An 18,794-nucleotide genomic window follows, 5' to 3' on the forward strand; every position below is an offset into this window, starting at 1 on the left:
GAAATGTGTAGCATTGAGGAAAGTAGAGGTTAATTGTAGGGGTGCACATGGGGCTAGGGATCAGAAATGTCCGGTGGGAGAGAGTCAGGTTGAGTTTTCCAAGGTTAGTGTATGCAGAAGTTGTCATATGCTTAGACAGTGAAGAAAGTAGAGGAAGATGTGTCAAGGGGGAGGGATCCTTAGAGGAGTGGTGTCAGTAGTAGATCTGCCAGTACAGAGAGATAGCCCAACAAGGTATGCATGTTTCAGTAAGATTGGATTTTTTGCATTTATAGCAATGGTTATCAACTCTACTGCAGGGATGGAACGTTGGCCTAAAATAGGACTAAATACATTTAAATAGTGGAGTAGGGTGGTGTTTTTTTGTGTGCGTGTTTTTTTTGTGTGACTGCAGTATTTGGAGTATGTGTTAATTTATTTTTTCAAGGTAAGTATAAGGGAGTTATACTCCAGTCTAGTAGGTGGCGGTAATGCAACATTTATTGGATGCCAACCGCCGTTAAACCTCATCGAAGAAGAAGTGCGTACTTTGCAAGTTGAAAGATCACGGGGCGGTGTTTCATGTTGTACTAGCTACGTGTGCTTCTGACGGGCTGACCAGCAAGCTGAAGCTAAATAATTGCAGTGAACATCATGGTACTACTTGAAAACGACTCGGTAAGTTAGAAAACCCCATCGACTAATGTAGTATATCTTAGAAATTGACATTATGAGAGGACTGGTTTAATTAGCTAGGTATTGTGCATTGGCATCAATCACTGCTGCCTGTTCGCTAACCAAACCCAGTAACGTTAGCTAGATAGCTAGGCACATTCGGCTAGCATTTTCTAACTAACGTTATTCGTTTGAATTGCTTCTGTGGTCCGCGTGATAAAAAGGAATACATCTATAAATATGCCAATACATTTATTTAGAAGTAACTAACACGATAAAAAACAATCTAGGTCGTATAGCTAACATTATCTATGAATTACACAAACGGAGACATGTTGGCTAGCTAGCTTGCTCATTAGCCAGATGGCTACCACATTTTATCCTTTTATCTACAAACCTCAATCGGATTATTTTCCTTCTAGTTTTTGACGGAGCTGACACGGCTGTTCCAGAAATGCAGGACATCAGGCAGTGTTGCCATCACGTTAAAGAAATGTAAGTTCTCACATTTTGACAACTTACTTATTTGATGGCTACTGGGTGTTCTCTCCTTAACTAAATTATTCCAGGATATGTTAATCGGTTTATGTACTGTTTTTAGATTTCTGATTACCTGTAATGCAGGGGTCTCCAACCCTGTTCCTGGAGAGTTAACCTCCTGTAGGTGTTCACTCCAACCCCAGTTGTAACTAACCTGATTCAGGTTATCAACCAGCTAATTATTAGAATTAGATGTGCTAGATTAGGGTTGGAGGAAAAAATCTACAGGATTGTACCTCTCCAGGAACAGTGTTGGAGAGCCCGGCTGTAATGTGTTGTCATTAACCTTACAGATGATGGGAGAACCAAACCAGTCCCAAGGAAAGGTCACCCAGTGAATTATGAACCAGCAGACAACAAGTGTCTACTCAGAGCGTCAGATGGCAAGAAGAAAATCAGCACAGTGGTAAATCTACAGCATCATGTGGCAATGAAGTCGTGATGATGAAGAGGTTTTCTGCATTATAATACAACTATTTCCTAGTCATGCAATTAGTCCATCTCTACTTAGTAATCAAAGGTTGTCCATTGCTCTAACGTTTTAGTCATTTAACAGATGCTCTTATCCTGAGCGACTTAGTTAGTGCGTTCATCTTCAGATAGCTAGGTGGGACAACCACATCACAGGCATAGACAATGTAAATTTTTCCTCAGAGTAGCTATCTATGTTGAAATAAATCCATAAAGGAATTAACTGAAACATTATGTTGATATGCTATAGTCTGCAGACAGTAGTGCTAATCAGGGGTTTCCTTGTATCTCCAGGTTAGTAGCAAAGAAGTAATCAAGTTCCAGATGGTAGGTACTCAGACATTGAAGTTTGGTTTTTCTAACAAATTAGTCACTGGAGCACTGAATGCACATTGTATTGTTTGTTTAGATGTATAATGTTAAAAGGTATTATGCAAATCATTTAAATACTCTCTTGACTTGAGAAATGTCTGTCTGCTCTCCCTCTTCTCAACATGCCAGGCATACTCTAACCTCCTGAGAGCTCACATGGACGGGCTCAAGAAGAAAGACAAGAAAAGCAAAAGCAAGAAAACCAAAGCCACCCAATGAGCAACAGACTCTTTCATAGCATACTGGGGGAACCCAGACTGGCCTGTACCACCTCCAAGGAGCTCTAACTATCACCTCTACCTCCATCCTTCCTGCTCTGATATGTTCCCTGAGGCCCACCATCCTCCACCTGGGGACAGCTTTGACATCATGCCATTGTTTACACAGCAATGTCTCATCCCTGGCCAGTGAATGGCATCAGTCTATATAGGGAGGAAGGGTGAGCTGAGGATGTTTAACAGTCAGAGGATACTACAAGTGAGCTGCCTTTTGATTCACCCCCCCCATCTATGGTGTGGATCAAAGTTACACAGAGCTGCATTCATTTATGGAGTCACCGAAAGGATGGAACATGTTGATGAAATGCCTTTCAAATCGTTTTAATTTGAACTACTAGGCCCTGTCTCTATTTATGTTTGAATTATCCCTCAGTTTGGTTTGCTTGTCAATTTGATTACATTTTCACTAAAGTTCTGATTTACTTTCCAATTGGACCTTGTCTTAAGCATTTGTGGATAGATTATTACTGTGAGTGACGATGCCATATACATTTGTTATGGTTGGGGCCGAATGCTTTTTCTTGCTATTCAAATTAATATTATTTTTATGATGGAAAGTGAGATCCTGAGTTTTCTTTGGTATTTAAGACAAAATTATTAAATGGTTGAGTTCCTTATTGGTCCAATGAAATTTTTCAACAGTCATGTGTCTGTCCACTAAATTAAGTTGGTAAATTCATAGTTGTAAGGCAAGCTGTAGAGGAAGGGTCCCAAAGTTAGCTGACACAAGGCTGCTTTGGTATTTAGAAATATGTGCAGTTTCCTGTGTTTCATCATCTAATTTGTGGGATGGATGTGTCATGATGGAATATTGAGTGAGGGGAAAGTATTTTGAAACTTAATGATTTAGTATATTTACTGGCAGCTGAAAGGCATATTTGATTTATGGATACAGAGAGAACCATGTACATTTGTTTTTAACCTCATCAAACACTATCACCACCTTACTGGGTGTACACCTAACCATGGAAATGCTCTGTAAGGATTATAATTACTTTCCAGTGAATGTGACAGACAAAAGCAGAGCTGCTGCTTTGACATAATTCATCTGCCATTTATGTCACTGTATCAGAATTTCATTGATGAGGAATACAGCTGATGTTATAAATTGATCTGTTTTTTTCAAAATAAATTACAATATGGCAGTGGTTTGTTGATCTAAAGACTGAAATAGATTTTAAATAAAATAACAAGGAATGAACAGTTTAACTTTACGTTGTAGGCTGATAACATGAGCAAAGTAGAAAATGGTCACTATAAGTAATAAATACACTATATACACAGCTAAGCAACCAGCTCTTGAGTTGAGGCCAGCCAGGTCTCTTATAAGGCTGTGTTCCTCTCCTTGGGGGAGGCTCCCACCTGGTGATGTCTGTTCCTCTCCTCCTGGTAGCCTTGGTTCATAAGCCTGGTTAGGTACAGGAATAGGGTCTGGTTCAGAAACACAAAACAGAATTATGAGGACACCTGTAATAATGTTGAATTATAATCAAGGTTTGTGTGTCTAATGTAAACTCAGTGAAACATCCATTTTTCAGGACCCTGTCTTTCAAAGATAATTTGTAAAAATCAAAATAAATTCACATCTTCATTGTAAAAATGAAGTTACACCAGGAACGCACAATCCCTCCATCAGTGCTCAGACTGTCTGCAATAGGCTGAGAGAGGCTGGACTGAAGGCTTGTAGGCCTGTTGTAAGGCAGGTCCTCACCAGACATCACTGGCAACAACGTCGCCTATTGGCACAAACCAACCGTCGCTGGACCAGACAGGACTGGCAAAAAGTGCTCTTCACTGACGAGTCGCGGTTTTGTCTCACCGGGGGTGATGGTCGGATTCGGGTTCATCATCGAAGGAATGAGCGCTACCCCGAGGCCTTTACTCTGGAGCGGGATCGATTTGGAGGTGGAGGGTTCGTCGTGGTCTGGGGCGGTGTGTCACAGCATCATCGGACTGAGCTTGTTATCATTGCAGGCAATCTCAACGCTGTGCGTTACAGGGAAGACATCCTCTTCCTTCATGCGTGATTTTTGCAAGACAGGAATGTCAGTGTTCTGCCATGGCCAGCAAAGAGCCTGGATCTCAATTCCATTGAGCACGTCTGGGACCTGTTGGATTGGAGGGTGAGGTCTAGGGCCATTTCCCCCAGAAATGTCTGGGAACTTGCAGGTGCCTTGGTGGAAGAGTGGGGTAACATCTCACAGCAAGAACTGGCAAATCTGGTGCAGTCCATGAGGAGGAGATGCACTGCAGTACTTAATGCAGCTGGTGGCCACACCAGAAACTGACTGTTACTTTTGATTTTGACCCCCCCTTTGTTCAGGGACACATTTTTCCATTTCTGTTAGTCACATGTCTGTGGAACTTGTTCAGTTTATGTGTCAGTTGTTGAATCTTGTTATGTTCATACAAATATTTACACGTTACATTTGCTGAAAACAAACGCAGTTGACAGCGAGAGGACGTTTCTTTTTTTGATGAGTTTAGTACCAGCTTAGGGTTAGCACTACTGGTCTAAGTAGGCTACATCAGTAGGGTTAGGGTAGGCACTACAGCTGTAAATACAATGTATTACTAGTCTAGTGTTTGGTTGGCACTACAGCTGTAAGTACAATGTATTAACAGTCTAGGTTAAGAGGAGTGCAGGGAGGCATTATACTAGGAAATAAGTAGAGCCTGGAATGTTTCTGGTCAGGAAATACTGCTCACTCCACATAAATGATAAGTAGGGCCAGTAGTTTATCCTCGGCACAGGAGCTGATCCCAGGAATAAGGTTGGAGTTGTAAGGGTAGTTCTCCATGAATCCACTAGAGGCCAATACGGACAGTTTCATTGGAACGTTAATGGTAAACTACAGTGCTTCCACTCATTTCATCTAATTTACACTAAACAAAAATATAAAAGCAACATGTAAAGTGTTTGTCCCATGTTTCATGAGCTGAAATAAAAAAAATCCCAGACATCTTCTATACGCACAAAAAGCTTATTTCTCTCAAATTTTGTGCGCAAATTTGTTTACATCCCTGTTAGTGAGCGTTTCTCCTTTGACAAGATAATCCATCCACCTGACAGGTGTGGCATATCAAGAAGCTGATTAAACAGCATGATCATTGCACCTTGTGCTGGTGACAATGAAAGGCCTCTTTAAAATGTGCAGTTTTGTAACACAACACAATGACAAAGTTGTCTGAAGTTTTGAGGGGGTGTGCAATTGGTGAGGAATATTTCTGTCTGTAATAAAGCCATTTTGTGGGGGAAAACTCATTCTGGGGCGGCAGGGGAGCCTAGTGGTTAGAGCATTGGACTAGTAACCGAAAGGTTGCAAGTTCAAATTCCCGAGCTGACAAGGTACAAATCTGTCGTTCTGCCCCTGAACAGGCAGTTAACCCACTGTTCCTAGGCCGTCATTGAAAATAAGAATTTGTTCTTAACTGACTTGCCTAGTTAAATAAAGGTTAAAATAAAAAAATCTAAATCTGATTGGCTGGGCCTGGCTGCCCAGTGGGTAGGCCTATGCCAACCCATGGTTACACCCCTTTAGAGTCATGTGAAATCCATAGATTAGGGCCTAATTTCTTTATTTAAATTTACTGTTGTGGCATTTTGCATTTATATTTTTATTCCGTATATTTAACTTGGATAGTGCACTCAGTAAAACTTGCCCTGATTTACCAGAGTCCTGTGGTGCATAAAACCAATTTTTAAAAACACAGTGACTGTCTAAAACACACTATTTACATCATACACACTAACACACAGTTAAATCTATGTGAGCGCAGATTTACATTTTACTGAAACTGATATTTCAATTGATGAGTGTAGTAATACTTTGCAAATTATGTCAAGTAGGGTTACCACACATGACGCTAACATGTAAAAGATCTTGTAGTAGCCATGATGTGACAGAGCCATGCCATTCTCAATATTGTCATTTCTGGATCATTTTAGTTTTCATGTCAGTCACCTCTCTCTTCCACTGGTGACCATTTCCATCTTGACATGTGTCATTGGATGTGGAAAACTCTGGCACTGCAGAAAGCCAAGGGACCTCTTGGACAAGAATTGGTTTCAGATGTGATTCTCATGATTGACACCCACGTATTTAATCAAAGTGGTCGCCGAAAAAGATTGAATTGTGTACCTTCCACGCCTCCTCAAGCTCAGGGGTCCATCTCTCTTTGAGAATGGGTTGAACAGCACAGATGAATTCTGCTCCTACATACTGGAAATAAATCACATCAGAACAGGAAATTATCTATATCAATATCTATAGAAATGCAAACTGTAACTTTGCTTAACATGCATTGTCAGTGTGTGTCTTACGCTGTAGTATTTGGGTGGGGCGTTGTAGCGGTAGTGGCTCCTCCCCAGCTCCACAGCCAGAACCTCCAGTCTCTCCAGCTGTTCCAGTCTGGCCACACTCTTCTCAATAAAGGACATCACTCTGAGAGAAAAGGAAGACAGGCCTGGTTATGAAAGACAGCCTGACTGACAAGCATACAGGCATACCTTGGACCATCACTGATCATACAGCAGACACCTATATGGTCCAATTTATTTTGTCATCTTTTATCCTCTCTTTCAATAATTGTTCTACAACATTGAACGCTGAACATGGTTTAATTGTTGCCTACAGGCCTGTATTTTACGTTAAAGAGCATGTGACAAATAACATTTGATTTGATTTAGGGAGTTTTATGCAGAACGATAAATACGCACAAAAGGTTAAATGGGTGCGCTCCCTCTTAGCCTGGCCGCCGGTGAGGACATTTGTACTAATGTCCGTGTGAGTGGTTTGAGGGCCACTTGGCCTTCTCCTGGGAGGATGAGTGCAGAGGCTGTGTGGAGATGTTGTGTACATATCCCTGTCTTTCTCTTGTAATGCCACTGCAGCCTCCATACCTTCGATTTTTTATAAAATCTCAATCACGTAGAAGCATTTTTTGGAACAATGTTGTTGAGTTCAGAAGACACAAAGTTCACAAGACACATAACTCTGTGGCCTTTTGCAAAACAGTAAATTTGTTTTTAAAATGTAGTTGCTTTCTCAGAACATAAATACATTAATCAAAACTATATCCAATACAAGTCAACAGTAGCTATATTAGCATTTTTGCGCGTCATATTCAAATCATCTATAAGTAACATCATTGAGTTACACAATGCATTTTTAGATACTTTAGGATGATTTGGACATGAAGTGTGAAAATGCTAATATAGGTACCATTGACTTGCATTGGATTTGTTGCACAACTGCTAAAAAGTTTGTTTTTGAAACAGTGGCAAGATAAACAAAACCAAAGCATGGGTTGCTGTCATACCTTGTACATGAACTGCTTACAGGGTAAGGAAACCAATATGTAATTTTGCAATTTGGGTGAACTATCCTTTTAACATCAAAAGGGGTTTCTTAAAAAATCCCTGAACAGCAGGAACAGCACCATCTAGTGGTCAAATATCAGGATGTAGGATGGGACACAACAAATTCAATAACTAATTTCTCTGAACAGTGGAAAAAAAACTTTAACAAATTCGTTAAGAATAGATTACATAGGATGAAGAAACAATACTTCGAGCCGCAGCTCCATACTACTTGTCAGACATAGAGACCTGATACTGTATACTCAATGTTGGGGTGGGATTGGCCAATTTGGGTGCAATGAATTAGCATAATTTCTCAGAGATCAATAAAGTTGCAGGAATGCTAATCTTATCTGTTTCTAACTACAGGAAGTATTTCAGAACAATCTGAGATGGTGGGTGTTATGGCTTGCTGAAATGACATGTAACGACCCTAGATATTTCCTTATACTGTACATGGTTTGACACCGATGGGGTGATTTAGAATTATGTACAGTAGTATTTATTGATTGCCAGAAACAGAGAACACAGTTGCACACATTTGTCTTCTGATGAAAACAATGTGTTATATTTTGTGAACAGAATTTTGTATTCACTGATGACAGTTGTATTTAAAGTTTTGCAAAAGCAAGTCACGTACTAAGGTAAGAAAAATATCAGAGGTTCTGTAAATGTATTTGAGCATTTTATCATTTCTGTTCTGTTGTAGGTACGTTTCAACACAGATCCCAAAATTGCTTGTACGCGATTGAGTAAAACTGTAAGTGGAGACCTCAGGCTTAATTAGGTTTATTGGCCTTTCATGGTGAGATAAACAAAGAGGCTCAGCATACCCAGTGACACAACAGAATGGAGTAAACACACCATTGGAGAACTGCATATGGAGGATAAGAGTGTTCTTCACTGGCAGCAATATGTGATAATAGCCAGCCAGAGATTGGATATGACAGCTCTTCAGTCTCAGCTAGAAAAAAGCTCTCTTAACATTAACACTATTGTGATTATGGGATGTTCATTGTAGTTTGTTCTCATGTTACTGTCGTTTTTACATCTCATATAGGGACACAAACAGTGTTGACAGATCTTTGAAATAGGAAACTTAAATTGTACAGTATGTCATAAATTCCTTTGTTTCAATAAAATCAGTGATGCTCCATTGTGAGATTTTGACATTTGAAATGTAATAATACCACAACGGCTGTAGTGTATGGAACTTGAGAGCTGTGCACTGTAGAGACTTCAACAGAGTACTGAATGGAGAGCTGGATGAAAGAGGAATCTCACATTGATATCAATGCAAAATTGACAGAAAAATAATCAGTGTACTGTGGCGACTGACCGTAGGCCGTGTGCCCTCAGCTCCCGGCTGGTCCGTAACCTGTCAAGGTCCTCCACGTCTCGGAACAGGAAGAATACATCTTTGCATTCTGGATGGGTCTCAAACAACCTGTTACCAAGACAACAGACATTCGTGAGCCTCCAAGAGCCAGCTTCATAAAGCCTGCCTTAAACCAAACTGACATATTCATTCCCTCACAAAAAACATCCCTCTGTCCTCCAAGTTCTCCCACTGACTACATAACAGAGTTCAAGCAAGGCTGTCAATAAGGTATTGAAAGTAATTATTTATGGTTTTTTTTATAATGCAAGTGTTGAATCATCTGTTGATATTGTGATTTGGTTAAGCCTTGCCTGTCTCTATCCTTGTAAATATCTGTCTTCAAGGTGGCATTACAAGTCATCCCATCTGAGCCATGCAGTGATTTTAAGAACTTCTCCATTAGATCTGATGGTACCACTGAGCCCCTTGTAGTTCTCAGTCCTGGCTGCGCTCTCATCATCAGTCCTTCTCTGCTGGGCTCCAGGCCTACTACGGGCTGCAATCACACACAGCATCAAGCCACTCATTGTCAGGGGTGACCAGTATAGCCTTCTCTCCTTCTCCCCTTACAGAGCTGTAATGAGTTCCCCTGCCTTCTCAGACCCAGTCATATCAGAGTCAAATGGTACATAAGTTCCAAAAGCCCACAATAAGCTTAGATACAGTGCAGGCACAGAATTTGTGTGTGTGTTTGTGCGTGTGCAGAGGTATGTATGTGTATGTGTGCCCCATCTCTCCTCCTCACAGCCTCTACCTCAATCACCTCCAGCTCCAGTTTACCAAGATATTTCATTAATGCTGCAGTCCTATCAGGTAGCTATTCCAGCAGAGGTGTCTATCTTAAAATAGTCATGTAATCACTAAACCCAATGCCCTGCTTTGGGTTCCATAATGCATACATCACTATATACGGTACATACCATTAAAGCTCTGTAGAATCTATAGGATCCATGCATGAATATCTTGGCTTTATATTGCTAATTATCTCCTCCCCTTCCCATGTTTGTGTTTTCCCCCATCCCTCTGGTTATGAAGTGGGGTATAAGAGCTTTGCACATACACTTAAATTTCCACCTCTTACTGCCTCTGTGTGAGAGAGAAAATAACCTTGTCATATTCACACTCACAGTTGTATCACAGCCAATTGTCACTGTCATAAACACAATGCCCATGAAAGACAGATGAATGAATAGGAGCAGAGAAGAGGTGTGTGAGAGGTGATTTCAAAATGGGTCTCTGAATGGTTGCTATGTTTTCCTAGCATTAAGAATAAATAATTTTCTGAATTTTGGCTGATGATACAAGAGACATGCTTCAGGGGACTTAAATTGACACATTCATTATACGGAATTATGTCAAAATTACTAGAACCTTAAAATAATATAATTAACGACAGAGAAGAAAAGTAATAACGCAAAAGAAAATAAACAAAAACATCTTCATATTCTAGACATATGCTGCACTGAATGTAGACCTCAATACATTATATTATAATTCTGTTACTAGGTGAGATGGATATCAAGTAGATTTCTAGATGAACCCTATTGTTGTAGGACCCAGAATATTCTTCACCGTGAATGTCGTTCTTAATTTATAGGCACAATGTAATTCATACCACACCTCATTGATGTAAGGGTAATTACCCTTGTCTCTGTTGCTCCCACACAACTACAGAAAACAATAGTTAAAGAGCTTCACACCTTAAACTACAGTATATTCAAATCAAATGTTCTTCGTCACATGCCTTGTAAACAAATGGTGTAGACTAACTTACTTACTTACGGGCCAATCCCAACCATGCAGAGAGAAAGTAAATAGAGAAATAATAGAAAACTAATAACACGTAATAATAAATACACAATGAGTAATGATAACTTGGATATATACACGGGGTACCAGTACTGAGTCGATGTGCAGGATTATGAGGTAATTGATGTAGATATGTACGTATATGTCACGCCCTGGCCTTAGTTATCTTTGTTTTCTTTATTATTTTAGTTAGGTCAGGGTGTGACATGGGGGATGTTTGTGTGTTTTTGTCTAGTCGAGGGTGTTTGTAGTGTCTAGGAGGTTTTGGTAGAGTTTATGGGGTTGTGTTCAGTGTAGGTGTCTAGGTATGTCTATGGTTGCCTGAGTGGTTCTCAATCAGAGACAGCTGTCTATCGTTGTCTCTGATTGGGAGCCATATTTAAGGCAGCTATAGGCATTAGACAGGTTGTGGGTAATTGTCTATGTCTAAACGTTAGTAGCTTGTGTCTGCACTTTCGTTTTGTAGCTTCACGGTCGTTTTTTGTTAGTTTGTAAAAGTGTTTCGTTTCGTGTTCATCTTCTCTAAATAAAAAGGAAGATGTATTCGTATCACGCTGCGCCTTGGTCCTCTCTTCCACAGAAAGACGATCGTGACAGTATAACTAGGAATAAAGTGACTAGGCAACGGGATAGATCATTAGCAGTAGCAGCAACGTACAGTGGGGAGAACAAGTATTTGATACACTGCCGATTTTGAAGGTTTTCCTACTTACAAAGCATGTAGAGGTCTGTAATTTTTATCATAGGTACACTTCAACTGTGAGAGACGGAATCTAAAACAAAAATCCAGAAAATCACATTGTATGATTTTTAAGTAATTAAATTGCATTTTATTGCGTGACATAAGTATTTGATCACCTACCAACCAGTAAGAATTCCGGCTCTCACAGACCTGTTAGTTTTTCTTTTAGAAGCCATCCTGTTCTCCACTCATTACCTGTATTAACTGCACCTGTTTGAACTTGTTACCTGTATAAAAGACACCTGTACACACACTCAATCAAACAGACTCCAACCTCTCCACAATGGCCAAGACCAGAGAGCTGTGTAAGGACATCAGGGATAAAATTGTAGACCTGCACAAGGCTGGGATGGGCTACAGGACAATAGGCAAGCAGCTTGGTGAGAAGGCAACAACTGTTGGCGCAATTATTAGAAAATGGAAGATGTTCAAGATGACGGTCAATCACCCTCGGTCTGGGGCTCCATGCAAGATCTCACCTCGTGGGGCATCAATGATCATAAGGAAGGTGAGGGATCAGCCCAGAACTACACGGCAGGACCTGGTCAATGACCTGAAGAGAGCTGGGACCACAGTCTCAAAGAAAACCATTAGTAACACACTACGCTGTCATGGATTGAAATCCTGCAGCGCACGCAAGGTCCCCCTGCTCAAGCCAGCGCATGTCCAGGCCCGTCTGAAGTTTGCCAATGACCATCTGGATGATCCAGAGGAGGAATGGGAGAAGGTCATGTGGTCTGATGAGACAAAAATAGAGCTTTTTGGTCTAAACTCCACTCGCCGTGTTTGGAGGAAGAAGAAGGTTGAGTACAACCCCAAGAACACCCTCCCAACCGTGAAGCATGGAGGTGGAAACATAATTCTTTGGGGATGCTTTTCTGCAAAGGGGACAGGACGACTGCACCGTATTGAGGGGAGGATGGATGGGGCCATGTATCGCGAGATCTTGGCCAAAAACCTCCTTCCCTCAGTAAGAGCATTGAAGATGGGTCGTGGCTGGATCTTCCAGCATGACAACGACCCGAAACACACAGCCAGGGCAACTAAGGAGTGGCTCCGTAAGAAGCATCTCAAGGTCCTGGAGTGGCCTAGCCAGTCTCCAGACCTGAACCCAATAGAAAATCTTTGGAGGGAGCTGAACGTCCGTATTGCCCACCGACAGCCCCGAAACCTGAAGGATCTGGAGAAGGTATGTATGGAGGAGTGGGCCAAAATCCCTGCTGCAGTGTGTGCAAACCTGGTCAATAACTACAGGAAACGTATGATCTTTGTAATTGCAAACAAAGGTTTCTGTACCAAATATTAAGTTCTGCTTTTCTGATGTATCAAATACTTATGTCATGCAATAAAATGCAAATTAATTACTTAAAAATCATACAATGTGATTTTCTGGATTTTTGTTTTAGATTCCGTCTCTCACAGTTGAAGTGTACCTATGATAAAAATTACAGACCTCTACATGCTTTGTAAGTAGGAAAACCTTCAAAATCGGCAGTGTATCAAATACTTGTTCTCCCCACTGTATGTGTTTAGTCAAAAAAAGTTAGTGCAAAAAGGGTCAATGCAGATAGTTAACCAAATAGCTACCTGGACTATTTAACTAACTATTTAGCAGTCTTATGGCATGGGCTTAGAAGCTGTTCATGGTCCTGTTGGTTCCAGACTTGGTGCATCGGTACCGCTTGCCTTGCGGTAGCAGAGAGAACAGTCTATGACTTGGGTGGCTGGAAGCTTTGGCAATTTTTAGGGTCTTCCACTGACACTGCCTGGTATAGAGGCCCCGGTTGGCAGGAAGCTCAGCCCCAGTGATGTACTGGGGCATATCCACTACCCTCTGTAGTGCCTTGAGGTCAGATTCCAAGGAATAGCAATTCCAAGTGATGATGCAGACAATCAAGATGCTCTCAATGGTCCATCTGTAGAACCTTTTGAGGATCTGAGGGCCCATGCTAAATCATTTCAGCCTCCTGAGAAGGAAGAGGTGTTGTCGTGCCCACTTCACCCCTGTGTTGGTGTGTGTGGACCATGATAGATCCTTAGTGATGTGGACACAGAGGAACTTGAAGCTCTCAAGCTGCTCTACTACAGCCCCGTCGATGTGAATGAGGGAGTGCTGGGCCCTCCGTTTCCTGTAGTCCACAATCAGCTCCTTTGTCTTGCTGATGTTGAGGGAGAGGTTGTTGTCCTGGCACCACACTGCCAGGTCTCTGACCTCCTCACTGTGGGCGGTCTTATCATCATCTGTGATCAGGCCTACCACAGCCGTGTCGTCAGCAAACTTAATGATGGCGTTGGAGTCGTCCGCGGCCACGCAGTCGTGGGTGAACAGGGAGTACAGGAGGGGACTTGGCACGCACCCCTGATTGAGGGTCAGCGTGGCGGATGTGTTGTTGCCTACCCTCACCACCTAGGGGCAGCCCGTCAGGAAGTCTAGGATACAGTTGAGCTGTAGTCAATGAACAGCATTCTCACATACAGTGCCTTCAGAAAGTATTCATACCCCTTGTTCCACATTTTATTCTGTTACCGCCTGAATTCAAAACGGATAAAATATGTTTTTCCTCTTAACTATTTACACACAATACCCCATAATGAAGTGAAAACATGTTTTTAGAATTTCTTTCACATTTATTGAAAATAAAATACAGAAATCTCATTTACACAAGGTGAATGCCTCTCCCAGTGTCTGGTGGAAAGCTGACTGAACCAGATTTTCCTATAGGATTTTGCCTGTGCTTAGCTCTATTCAGTTTATCCCAAAAAATTACAAGCATACACATAACATGATGCAGCCACCACCATGCTTAAAAATAGGAAGAGTGGTACTTAGTGACGTGTTGTGTTGGATTTGCCTCAAACAAAACGCTTTGTATTAAGGACATAAAGTTCATTTCTTTGCCACATTTTTTGCGGTAGGATGAGGTAGTCATTCAAAAATCAAGTTAAACACTATTATTGCACACAGAGTGAGTCCATGAAACCTACGTGACTTGTTAGGCACATATTTACTGCTGATCTTATTTAGGTTTAACATAACAAAGGGGTTGAATACTTATTGACTTAAGACATTTCAGCTTTTCATTTTTATTCATTTGTAAACATTTCTAAAAAAAAGAATCCACTTCCATATTACCTAGGTGTTGGTGCTGTACTGGAACACAAGGCTACACAAATCTAAATTGAATCCATTTGAAATTCAGGCTGTAACAACAAAATGTGGAATAAGTGAAAGGTTGTGAGTACTTTCTGAAGGCACTATATTGCCCTGATTGGGATTTGAGCATCTTCTGTGCTGTGCCTGGTGGTCTCTCTCTCTCTCCATCAACAGCCATAATGTCAGACTACATTAGCACCAAACTAGGACTGCATAAACTATTCATTGTTTTTTTCTCTCTGCAAACTATTACATTTCAAAGGGTGGCTATTGGGCTTGTTGATATGTATTTTCTTTGCTGCAAGTGTCTTCGTTTGTCAATAGATAGGAAGGGAAGGGGCCTGTGCTGTATATTTATCATGTAATATTGAGACATGATGTAAGATGATGGGAGGGAGGGAGGGAGGGAGGCAACACCCTCCAACCCCTTCATGAAAGTCTTCAAGCCACAAGGCAGAGGGATGTGGCAGCGGTTAAAGAATAGGACTACGTACTGTACAGTTGCTTGCTGTGAGCAGAGATTAGGCACCATGTCACATTAAATCATTGAGCCCCAAGAGCCCTCTTGGTTGTGGACTAAATGTCTCTCCCTAAAAAGGTCTTGAGAGCTTTTTGTATAAGGCAGCACAAGGAGGGCCAACATTTTATTAGGATGATGGGGGTCAGTTCTCATTTAATTGTTATATTGTGTATAATAATGTGTTGATCCTACAATTTTATCCTGTTTCCACAGTCATATGTATTGCAGGTATAATTTCCAAAAAGACAAACTACTGTGTAATAACAATTTTAATAATGTGAAGTTGTTGGTTCATTTTTTGGTTTATAGTCGTGTCATTAATTATTATAAGTCAGTCATCATGCAGTCCCTGTGGTCATCAACTGTCTTTGATCTACGCAACTCATTCAATCATATCTGGAATTGAATAGCTGTTATTTTAAATTGAGAGCAATAGTGTTGAAGATAATGTTTTGCCTTTCTATGAGAGGTACCATAAATATTTATGAAAATATTCAGTCTAATAAAGCAAAAATGTCTATCTTGCTTACAAATAACTAAAACAAAAAGAATCAGAACATCTCACCTGACAAACATAATAATTCCAACTTTTGCAGTGTCCTCCTGGATAACTTTCCACGTCTCTTTGATCATCTCAATCTGCTCCTTGCTGAGATGCGCAACAGCATCCTCCGTCTTAGACTCTCCAGCTGTTTTCGGTGCCAGCCCTGATATTGCGCAGCCCATTGTTCTTGCTACAGCAAAATTTACTAAAAAGTAGTTAAAACACACGGAAAGAAACGTCTGCGCACCTGGGATATGGTTCAGGTATACGCCTCTTGCGCGTATGGTTGTACACGTAGTCTACAGCATCCAGGCATTAATGGGATTCGGTGACATCCAGAGCGCCCGAGCGCGTCATAAGAGTTACTCTTCTGTAACCTTGAGGGGCGGGGAACCATTTCTTTCCTAGAACAATGGCTAAAAGCGCAATGCAGGCCTACTGTAGTAGGCTATGCATATAGATCTAACCTATTTTCCATGTAGGTGAATGACCATTAAAACAATGTGGAGAGATATGATTAATCAATGGCATCAAAATGAAATTATATAATGTGTATATCATATTTCAGTCACAATGTCCAATAAATAGACTACAACCTTGTGTTTGCACCAACTGGGAGTCTTTAAATCCTCAGGGCAGCCAGGGACTTGCTATTATAACATTCAATTCAACCAACCAAGGGATTGATGATTGGTTGACTCGATCAGGTAGTTGAATCGATCATCACCTAGGTGTAGGTGCTGTGCTGAAACACAAGGCTACACACCCTGTGGGTCTCCTGGACCAGGGTTGAAGATCACTGCATTAAGTCAGTAGTCCTGTAATAAACTATTGGGTTTGATATATCCTGTTTATAAATCTCTTCTGAGAGCAGCATTAGTTGCTCCGTTGTCATGTATTACTGCTCAAACATCAGGAACAGCATAAGCTACCAAGTCTGTTAAACTTTTACTGTTGGTCACTATCAGATAATGGATCCTCTGTAAACATCTCTGCCTGAATTTCCCCCCTAATATGGTTATACATTATTTCCGTCATTCAGTTATGCCCTAAAAAGGGTTTTGCAAAGGGATGTTAGGATATTGTAATAGCAAGACCCAGTCATTCAGAATAACTTAACTCAGCGAGACATGGAAATCCATTTTTCATATTTGATTATTTTTCCTACTTACATTAACCACAAAAAATGTACTGTAATTTCAATAGCTCAGATTTTATTGAGCATATATGCCATTTCAAGTATGAAATTATTCTGTGCCGTTTCTGGAATGGTCTAGGAAGACGAGGATCATTTTATAAATAACAAGGAACTAGATCAGAAAACAACTCCAGTGATGTATGGAAACAATCATAGTATTGAATAGTAGCTAAATGTGGCGCATCTGGCTGAATAGTAGACAGCACAGACCATACATCTCCCATTTTTAAACAACTGAAGGAAAAACACTTTGACCAAAGGTCAAATAGGGTTGAGTGAATCCTAATGGCTGTAAATCTGCAATAAATAACTTTAAAAATGGTGGCCCAACCTTCCAAATTGACATATTAAGTCGCATATCTCTTTTCACTATTTCCTTGCTTATGACCCTCACAATTGATTCACAAATAGAGGATGACCATTGCATTGTTACACAGGGGGGTAAAAAAAATTGTAATCTGGACAGATCTACTTCAATATGCTGACGTTTTTTTTCTCAAAACCATTTTCCTTATATACATAGTCATTCTCCTTATGTAAACACATTTCATGATGGTGTAAGAACAAGACACATGTACAACTATTTATACATTTTACAAAGTCACAACATTTTCCCATGGGGTGCTCTTGATTGTTCAATATCCCTAGTAGGCAACACCAGAAGTGAGAAAAGAGTGATGTGAGATAAGGTGATAATACAGACAAAAAGTAGAAAATGAACATGAAAATGGTACTCCTAACACAGTAGCAGTAGTTACTGCCTAATAGACAGTATTTATAGTCATATTTCTCAACGTCAATTGCATATATAGGTAAGAAAAGGCTTATTTCATTATTTACAGAAAGCGATCAAATAGGCAGGGCATTTACAGTGTTTGATCCCAAGTACTGGAATTTTGCTCGTAGGTTTTTTACCAGACTACTCTCAATCTTTTTGCCTGAAGTCAGTGCAGACCTCTTGGCACAGTACTGGTAGTCGAGGCTTTTCGAGATTTTAAGTTTGGTCTTTCCTTTAGCTCCTTGTTCCTCCACTCTCGCCTTCCCTCCAGTCTCCTCTGGCCCATCGCCAGCAACCCGCTCCACTATAATAACCTTGTGCTCGTTGGGCAGGGTAGCCTGACCAGCTATGTAACAGCTCCTCATTGTCTCCTGAAGGTTCTGCAGCTCCTGTAGAGGCAGTGTTCCTAGCAAGTGATCAAAAGAGTGCCACCTGCAAAGTGGTGGCTGGGGCTGAGCCTCTCCCACAGAACTCCCACCCTGGTGGTCCATGGATGGCATAGTCTCAAGTGAGTCTGTTAGTCCACTGTTAGTGTTTGTGGAGCAGTTGCAGCTGGATGAGTAGCCATTGGGGCTCCATGAGGTACTGAAGCCCTCAGTGCAACTCTGCATCCTCTCTGGGACGGAGCAGCTATGGCTGACAGGTGATGGGTGGGAGGAACCAGGGTCCAGCCTGTGGTTAGTGTATTTGGAGCGCAGCTCCTGGACATCTGGCCAGTGGAAACTCTGTGTCTGCACTGGGCTGTGAGGACTGTTGGGACAGGGGGACGTGACCCGTGAGCTAGCCCCAGAGTTGAGACTTGGGACTGGGCTTGGGGTCCTCCGCTCATGCACGACCACCTGCTCTTTGGATTTGAGTGACAGTGTCAGGTTAGGCCTACCTGCATACACAGAAAGACAGGTCAGAGATAAAGGACAGCAGCTTGATCATTTTAGCTTTGCAGATTAGAGTATCATATCAAATCATAATGGATCAGCAAAACATTAAAACA

At 41.2% G+C, this 18,794-nt stretch overlaps 3 protein-coding genes across 4 annotated transcripts in view; 1 reads left to right on the plus strand and 2 right to left on the minus strand.

Annotated features, from left to right (window-relative positions):
* Window positions 1-463: 463 nt before the first annotated feature.
* On the plus strand, window positions 464-3,463 carry LOC139553653 (signal recognition particle 14 kDa protein-like). 2 transcript variants are annotated; one of them, XM_071366213.1, is made up of 5 exons: window positions 464-657; window positions 1,077-1,149; window positions 1,488-1,600; window positions 1,960-1,992; window positions 2,167-3,463. In XM_071366213.1, exons 1-5 carry the CDS (start codon window positions 634-636, stop codon window positions 2,254-2,256), a joined length of 333 nt encoding a protein of 110 aa, XP_071222314.1. In that variant the 5' UTR covers window positions 464-633; the 3' UTR covers window positions 2,257-3,463. The 2 variants fall into 2 exon arrangements, with proteins under 2 accessions (XP_071222314.1, XP_071222316.1); XM_071366215.1 differs by lacking the exon at window positions 1,960-1,992 and having other exon boundaries at window positions 499-657.
* Window positions 2,678-16,894, minus strand: LOC139553652 (neuroglobin-like). The gene is made up of 5 exons (XM_071366212.1): window positions 15,849-16,894; window positions 9,017-9,124; window positions 6,640-6,760; window positions 6,458-6,538; window positions 2,678-3,746 (listed from the first exon to the last, which is right to left on the minus strand). The coding sequence occupies exons 1-5, from the start codon at window positions 16,007-16,009 to the stop codon at window positions 3,639-3,641; spliced, it is 579 nt and encodes a 192-aa protein (XP_071222313.1). The 5' UTR covers window positions 16,010-16,894; the 3' UTR covers window positions 2,678-3,638.
* A 125-nt stretch (window positions 16,895-17,019) lies between these two features.
* LOC139553654 (pleckstrin homology domain-containing family G member 3-like) overlaps window positions 17,020-18,794 on the minus strand; it is a 60,800-nt gene continuing 59,025 nt past the window's right edge. The window contains exon 20 of the mRNA XM_071366216.1: window positions 17,020-18,683. Within this exon, the coding sequence (XP_071222317.1) occupies window positions 17,875-18,683 (809 nt within the window). The 3' untranslated portion in view covers window positions 17,020-17,874. The remainder of the gene's footprint in view (window positions 18,684-18,794) is intronic.

Source organism: Salvelinus alpinus, chromosome 25 (assembly GCF_045679555.1).
Source record: "Salvelinus alpinus chromosome 25, SLU_Salpinus.1, whole genome shotgun sequence".
NCBI lineage: Eukaryota > Metazoa > Chordata > Actinopteri > Salmoniformes > Salmonidae > Salvelinus > Salvelinus alpinus.